Here is an 8,869-nt window from a genome sequence, read left to right on the forward strand (position 1 = left end):
CACGTCACACCCACTCTCATCCTTCAGATCGGATGCTTACACTCGGAGGAAATCTCTTTTATGGTGCTGGAGGAGTCCACCGCAGATATCATCCTGGGACTACCGTGGCTTATCCAACATCAGCCAGTACTCCACTGGGCAACCGGAGAGGTACTCCAGTGGGGTGAGAACTGTCATCATTCCTGTCTTGGTTCCGTTCAGAAAAGCCCTTCCTCTCTTCAGTCCACGCCAGTAACGAGCGAATCAAGAATTCCAGTCTGCTCTACATCCGTAGAAAGCCCCGAGGTCCAGAGCCAGGTCGAGATCCCAGTGGAGCACCGGGCATTCCAGGATGTCTTCAGCAAGCAACTGGCAACCAAGTTACCACCGCACCGGCCATGGGACTGCGCAATCGACTTGCTACCCGGAGCTACCCTTCGCAAAGGTCGTATCTACCCTCTGTCCATCCCGGAACAGAAGGCCATGGAGGAGTATGTGGAAGAAGCACACAACCAACACTTTATTCGACCATCGACCTCCCCTGAGGTTCGAGTTTCTTCTTCGTGGCCAAGAAGGACGGAGGCTTGCGGCCGTGCATTGACTATCGTCACCTTAATTCCCAAACCATCAAATTCAGTTATCCCCTTCCTCTGGTCCCTGCCGCTCTGGAACAGCTCCGTGGAGCTCGCATTTTCTCAAAGTTAGACCTAAGAAGTGCATACAACCTGATCCGCATTTGGCGAGGTGACGAGTGGAAGACCACTTTTGTGACCCCTACAGGCCACTATGAATATCAAGTTATGCCCTTCGGATTGGCCAACGCTCCTGCCGTCTTTCAGGGATACATGAATGAAGTCCTCCGTGAGTTCCTCAATCGCTTTGTGGTGGTCTATATTGATGACATCCTCATATACTCTTCATCCCTGGCGGAACATCATCAGCATGTCATTCAAGTTTTGGAAAAGTTAAGAGAACATCAGTTGTACTTAAAATTGGAGAAATGCGAGTTCCACACCTCCACCGTCCACTTCCTGGGGTACGTGATCTCCCCACGCGGGGTAGAAATGGACCAGAGGAAGGTGGAATCCATCCAAGACTGGCCACAACCCAACTCCATAAAGGAACTCCAGCGTTTCCTTGGTTTCGCAAACTTCTATCGTAGATTCATCCGTAACTACAGTCTGATCAGTGCTCCTCTCACCTCTGCGCTCAAAGGCCGGCCCAAGTCTCTGTCCTTGTCCTCTGATGCTGTCCAGGCCTTCCAGCGGCTGAAGGAGACCTTCATTACTGCTCCCATTCTCAGCCATCCCAATCCGGACCTCCCGTTTGTGGTCGAGGTGGACGCATATTCCACAGGAGTGGGAGCAGTATTATCTCAGCGGCAGGGTGAGCCATCCAAACTCCTTCCATGCGCCTTCTTCTCGAGGAAGCTGTCCCGGGCGGAGCGGAATTATGACATCGGTAACCGGGAACTGTTGGCCATCAAGCTGGCCCTCGAGGAGTGGAGGCACTGGCTGGAGGGAACGAATCATCAATTCACTGTCATCACTGATCACCGAAATTTGGAGTACCTCCGCGAAGCTAAGAGACTGAATCCCCGTCAGGCCCGCTGGGCTCTGTTTTTCACTCGCTTCAACTTCACTGTGTCCTATCGTCCAGGCAGCAAGAATTGTAAGGCAGACGCCTTGTCTCGACTCCATCATCCCTCCTTGGAAGATGTTCGTCCGGAACCTATTCTCCCTCCAGCCGTAATCCTCAGTCCCATCGTCTGGGAAATTGACCAGCAGATCAACCAGGAAATGACTCACCAACCTGCTCCGCCGGGAGGTCCAGAAGGGTGTATCTTCGTGCCACCTCATCTTCGGACTCCCCTTCTGGACTCAGCTCACTCAGTTCCGGGCTCTGGACATCCGGGTAGCAAGCGTACCCTCTCGCTCCTCAGTCAACGGTACTGGTGGCCATCCATCGCCAGAGATGTCTCCAGGTCTGTCCGCGGGTGCTCAGTCTGTGCCATTAGCAACACACCGAGAAGACTTCCAGAAGGTAAACTGGTGCTGTTGCCGATTCCCAGACGACCCTGGTCCCACATCGGGATTGACTTCATGACCGATCTACCCAATTCTGAAGGCTTCACCTGTGTTTTTGTGGTAGTGGATCGATTCTCTAAAGGATGTAAGCTGATCCCCTTACCTGGACTCCCTACTGCATTGGAAGCAGCGGAAGCTGTATTCCAACATGTCTTTCGGAACTTCGGTCTCCCTGAAGATATCGTCTCAGATCGGGGTCCACTGTTCATCTCACGTGTGCGGCAAGCCTTCTTCAGACTTCTCGGGATCACCATCAGCCTTTCTTCAGGTTACCATCCGCAGACTAATGGCCAGACTGAGCGTAAGATACAGGAGATCGGTCGTTACCTGCAGACATACTGCCACCAGTACCAAGACAGCTGGAACCGTTACCTCCCCTGGGCGGAGTACGCTCAAAACTCCCTGCGACAGAACTCCACCGGGCTCACCCCCTTCCAGTGTGTCCTTGGATACCAGCCTCCACTCTTTCCTTGGTCGGGTGAGCCCTCGGAGGTTCCAGCTGTCAACTTCTGGTTCCATCAGAGCGAGGGGGTATGGGACTCAGCTCACGTGCATCTAGAACAGGCAGTTCGGAGACACAAGGAGCAAGCTGACCGTCACCGACTCGACACTCCCTTATACCAACCAGGTCAGAAGGTATGGTTGTCGTCTCGAGACGTTCGTCTCCGTCTGCCTTGCCGTAAGTTGAGTCCTCAATTCATTGGACCTTTCACCATCCAGAGGCAGTTGAACGAAGTCACCTACAGGCTCAATCTTCCCCGTCATTACAGAATCTCTCCTTCTTTCCATGTATCCCTACTCAAACCCTTCACTGACCCTGTCACTCCTGTCCCCGCAGATAATCCTCCCACGGACGTACCTCCTCCTCCCGTACGTACCCGTCGAGGAGGAGCCCATCTACAGTGTCCGCTCCATCCTGGATTCCCGGCGGCGAGGTCCCAGGCTGGAGTATCTGGTCGATTGGGAGGACTACGGGCCAGAGGAACGATCTTGGGTCCTTCGTGACGACATCTTGGACCCTGCCCTTCTCGTCCAATTCCACAATGATCATCCGGATCGTCCCGCTCCCAGGGGTCGTGGTAGACCTCGCCGCCGGCAGCGCTCCTCTCAGGCGTCAAGAGCCGCCTCGGGGGGGGGGGGGGGGGGGGGGGGGGGGGGGCTTGGACTGTCAGGATCCACGTCACGACAATAACTTACCATCCAGTCTGTTTCCTCTGTGAACCCTGACAACAGTAAATTTCCACTAAACTCTAGTTTTACATATCAAATAAGGTCTGGCTATATAAGGAAAATGCAACGAGAGCTCAGGGCCTTTTCTGTATCTCAGATCAGCCCGTGGATGCTGAGTCGCCGAGACTCAGCATTCATGTATTTCATGTCGGGTAAAAGATTTTCCACTTTGTTCTAGAACATTTGATGATTTGCATTGATTATCTTTCAATTTATTATGGAATTGTTATAATACATTTACCTGACATAACAAATTGTTATATTTGATTATTCTAACAGACTTTGACTTTATTTTCATTGGAGTTAAAAGGAATAGTCAAACATTAACGTATACTTAATGATGCACAGATATCATTGAAAAACTTTTTCATTTTATGGAGTCAGATGAAACGAGTTAATACATAAAATAAAATGTATTGTATTTAATTAAAAATCTCTTTACCATGACGGGAAAAGACGGAACACGCGTTGAGACCTTCACCACTAATTTGAATGCCACCATTGGATCAAATTAGACGGACTTACACTGCTATATGGCATACCCAGTTGCTCCGAAGGTCAAGGAGACTCATTACAAAATTATGTTTAAGGTTTACCCAGTAAATGATTTTATGCAGAAACGATTTCATTTCGAGGTGGAATCTTGTGGCTTTTGTTCTTCTGGTCCTGAAACACTCGATCACCTATTCTTTTACTATCAGATTACTTCAAATTTTGGTTTGATATACGCTGGCTGTCAGTAAAAATGGAGACAATTCCTCCTATAGCCCTACAAGATGTGCTCTTTTTTAAGTGTGATTTAAACTTACCTTCATTGATGTTGTAAATTTTGTTTTATTGATGGGTAAATATCATATCCATACTTGCAAATGGAAAAAATGTGAGCCCTCCTTTAATATTTTTCTATGTGATTTTACTCAAATGTTTCAGAGCTTCAAATACTTCAAAAAACGTAATAGAAAGTCTGAAACTTTGTCTTTCTTTATCAAAATATTAACTTTTTTAGTATTTTCATTCCTTTCATGTATACTGGCTATATGCTTGTCTTCACCCTTGCTCCTTCCTTCCTTTTTTTCTCTCTTTTTTTTCTTTTTTTTTTCTAAATTCAAACTCTGTATTTACCTATATGGAAGTGTCTTACAGTGTTGTTTGTTCCCTGTCTTGTTCTGTACATTTTGCAAAAAAAAAAAAAAAAAGGATGTAATTTGTCTTTTTGAAAACCCAAACAAATCTTTAGAATCTACTGGTAACTTCCTTATCCTTGTGGCAAACTTTTACTTTCACAAACAAAGGTTTCTTAAGAAAATTCCTACTTTTAAAGATTTCTTATGTGAAGTAAAATATTTAATCAAATCACTAAGAATAATTGATAATAGAAAATGTGCTTCTTTTTTGAAAAAATATAGAGATAGTTTATGTCCGTTTTGGACACGGGATGGTCATTGCAAATACTGTAATTATGCCAATCGGCTGAGGGTGGGTACCGATGATGGTGAAATAAAATTTTACTGAAACTGTAATCATAGCCGCGACCCGCGAGAATGAGACAGATGATTGACAGGATGATAGCGGAGGCAATTAAAGAGGCAAGATAACTTCTGTTAACAAAAAAAAAAAAAGTGTTTAATATAAGTGACTTTGTCTTTGTTTTATTGTTTTCAATAAAATAATAGTGAACGGTTGACCACAAACTGAGCCTTCGTTTTAAAGGGCAATTTCCAAATATATTTTATTTATTTGTTATAATATGGGTATTTTGGGTCACCCGTCTTATTAATAGTATATTCGGTAATAAAAAGTTGTTGTTTTTTATTGTGTTTTCATTAAAAATATAGGCCTATCATAACAACTTATAAAGATCAAAATCTACAGAAGACATTAATATTTTGATGTTAGACTATGTTGACATACAGGTTTGACATTTCGGACAATTTAAATTGAGTTGGGCCAACTCAATTTTGGAAAAATTTAATTCTAAATATGAATTATTGAGTTTGGCCAACTTCATTTTGGAAAATTTAAATTAAACCAACTCAATTTTGGAAAAATGTAATTCTAAATATTAATTATTGAGTTGGGTCAATTTAATTTTGGAAAATTTAAATTGAGTTGGGCCAACTCAATTTTGGAAAAATTTTATTCTAAATATTAATTATTGAGTTTGGCCAACTTAATTTTGGAAAATTTAAATTGAGTTGGGCTAACTCAATTTTGGATTTTTTTAAATTCTAAATATTAATTATTGAGTTGGGTCAACTTAATTTAATTGAGTTGGGCCAACTTAATTTTGAACAATTTAAATTGAGTTGGGCCAACTTAATTTTGGACAATTTAAATTCTAAATATGGTGGGTGAATATTAATTATTGTAATTATAAATATTATAAATATTAATGATTGAGTTGGATCAACTTAATTTTGAACAATTTAAATTGAGTTGGGCCAACTTAATTTTAGACAATTTAAATTCTAAATATTAATTATTGAGTTGGGTCAACTTCATTTTGGAAATTTTAAATTGAGTTGGGCCAACTTAATTTTCAAAAATTTAAATTCTAAATATTAATTATTGAATTGAGACAACTTAATTTTGAATAAAGGTGCCGTTTTCTCATTTCTGCTTATTTCATTTCAAATTGGAAATCAAATGATCGGATGATACACGTACCTTAATCAAGGGAACAAACTGGCACATACTAGGCGGCTGTTTACACAACACCGTTTTCAACTAAAAACATAAAACTTTTTAGGCGCTGTGGCCATTCATTTAAACAACAATGGCGTTTTGGGTGCCTGAACACGGGTTTCAAAGTGCAAGCTTTTGAAAACGGTCTCCGTGTAAACAACAAAAACGTGAATCTCTGAAAGTGAATACGCATATGCGTATTACGGGTTCAGTCTAGTGTTTCATCGCCATCTAATTGCCTGGCAGCAGAATACAGGATTTTTAGTCGTTTTCTCGGATCCGTGTGAATCGGGATGGTTTTGACAATGGTGTCGTCTGTATGCGCAAAACTCAAAAGAAAAACTTCTCAGTTTTAAGCATATTGTTGTTGTGTAAAAATTTACAAAACAAAATTCATTAATGCACAGCAAAATTCACATTTACAAAATCCAACTCCTAAATTCAAAAAACAATTCATAAATACACAAGTAAAAGCATTTATTTCCCCAAATGCTCACACAAATGCATCTTACCTAAATAAATGTAAAATGTTTACACAAATATGTATATATCAAGTTCTTGAATTAATTTCCATCATACATTTATGATATTACATGTATTTATGGATCGTTGAATCTGCATTTGCAAATCGTCACACGTGAGTAGACTGCTTTGAATTTATGTGCAGTATTTTAGAGACCTTCCTGACAGGTTAAGATTCTTAAATATCTTTTTTTGAAATATGTTCTGTTTAGCCAATCGCAATGAGCTTTTAATCGACCAATCAAAACGCTCCGTACTGAACAGACTCAAGAAGCTCAACGCTGCTCTTGTACTGTGCATTGTTCCATCATGATCGGGTCCATAATGTAAAGACATTTTAATGGGTACTCTTTTTTTAGCACTTGATTAAAATTCCTACAAAATCACATTATGATTTATATCGTTCACACAAAATACAGCTACCACCTAAGGGAGATTTCTAACACACACAGCGGAGAGATTTCAGCATGGAGGATGAAAACCAGACTCAATCCTGATTGTGTTTAAAAATTGTAGTTACCAAAATACATTTATTATAAATTAATGTTATATTTATAATTATATTATAATGATTAATTATATAATATAATTAACCCTAAATAAAATTCTATTTTAATTTAATTAAAACTACTACTACTAATATTACTAAATTAAAAGATACACTGTTTCTTTTTCAAATGGATTAAATGACAGATACATGCATTTTCATCGAACAGTTTGTTGAATGTTTATTCCTTTTTTTCAAAGTCTTCAGTGTACATTTTTCAGACTGTTCACTACTACATTTCTTAGTATATACAGTAAGAAATTAAAAATACTCATTTATATTGAAAATCACATCTTTATGCCAAACAACTTATAAATGAATCCCTGAGGTGTATTTGCTTGAGTCTCTCAGAGAATTTGCTGTGGGGAAAAAATAGTATTTATAAGCATGTCAGTTGCCTTCAGAGCCTCTTCATCGTTGTGAACATGCAAGATGATGACTCTGGCATGGTAATAGTTGACTAGTATTAGCAGCTTTGTACTATATGTTAAGGCCGGAAGAAAGACATCAAGTTGCTTGAGATATAATTGTTCTTTTTAATTGCAACATATTTGTGATTATAAATAATTAAATGTCAATTATTTTTGTATAGGGACACATTTATATTTTGCGGTAACATACAGAGATAATGGATAATATAACTGATTTTGTAACCTACACCCTGATGGAACCAAAAGGCTCTAAATCATATAGACATATATATTTCACATGCTTGTTCTTTCTTTATTGTCTAATATTGTTTTTGAACATTTGCCTTTGTGTGGTTATTGTCTTGGAGAGAGCCCTTCATGAACCAATGTACATTTTTTTGTGTAATCTGTGTTTAAATGGAATATATGGAGCCACTGGATTTTATCCTAAATTCCTACATGATTTAATGCTGGATTCATATGTAATTCCTTCTTACATGTGTGCTCTTCAATCTTTTGTTATATACAGTTCAGTTAAATGTGAATATTCAACATTAGCAGTGATGGCATATGACAGACATGTGGCCATATGTCGACCTTTAGACTATCACTCTAAGATGAACACATTTTCTTGTGTCGTGTTACTTTTCTTCTGTTGGACTGTGCCATTAATTTCAACACTCATTGCCCTGCTCCTATCAAATAAGCTGGTATTATGTAAAAATCACATTGATAAATTGTACTGTGACAACTGGTCAATGGTAAAGCTCTCGTGTGAATCAACAGTCACCAATAATGTTTATGGACTAATAAGCATTTCATTTTATTGTTGCATTTTTGCAGTAATTATTGCATCCTATATAAAGCTTGTCATTGCATGTAAAGCATCATTAGAGTGCAGAAAGAAATTTTGGCAGACATGTGTGCCTCATGTACTTTCATTAGTAAATTTCAGTGTTGCAATACTTTTTGACACAATGTACAACAGATATGGCTCAACCAATTTCCCAGACGACCTGCGTAATTTTTTGGCTTTAGAAATAATTATTGTGCCGCCTCTTTTTAATCCTGTAATCTATGGCTTAAAACTCAAAGAAGTCCGCAACAGAGTTTTGAAATCATGCATACATTTCTTGAAAATATCAAGATAACGTTTTTTTTTCTGTGTTTACTGTATTGTATTATCTCAACAAAAAATAAAAAAAATAAAAGTCGTTATATAATATTGAACCCTTATAGTAAACAACTGTAATTTCCCTATGCTGAAAAATTTACGCTAAAGTGTTCATAGTTCAAATTTCCATTACTCTGAAATATGCTCGGTTCAGTTCATTTTCGTTGATATGACGTTTTCTCTGTTAAGCGTCATCGATGAGTTTATAATAATGTAAACGAAGCAAAGCTTCTCA

The 8,869-nt window shown here is 39.7% G+C and overlaps 1 protein-coding gene across 1 annotated transcript; it reads left to right on the forward strand.

The window, feature by feature from the left end:
- Positions 1-7,528: 7,528 nt before the first annotated feature.
- or62b5 (odorant receptor, family 62, subfamily B, member 5) lies at positions 7,529-8,632 on the forward strand. The gene has a single exon (XM_056263094.1). It carries the CDS (start codon positions 7,679-7,681, stop codon positions 8,609-8,611), a length of 933 nt encoding a protein of 310 aa, XP_056119069.1. The 5' UTR covers positions 7,529-7,678; the 3' UTR covers positions 8,612-8,632.
- Positions 8,633-8,869: the final 237 nt, after the last annotated feature.

The sequence above is a fragment of the Rhinichthys klamathensis genome, unplaced genomic scaffold (assembly GCF_029890125.1).
Source record: "Rhinichthys klamathensis goyatoka isolate OS25496 unplaced genomic scaffold, OSU_Roscu_1.1 h1tg000197l_1, whole genome shotgun sequence".
In the NCBI taxonomy this organism is placed as follows: Eukaryota; Metazoa; Chordata; class Actinopteri; order Cypriniformes; family Leuciscidae; genus Rhinichthys; species Rhinichthys klamathensis.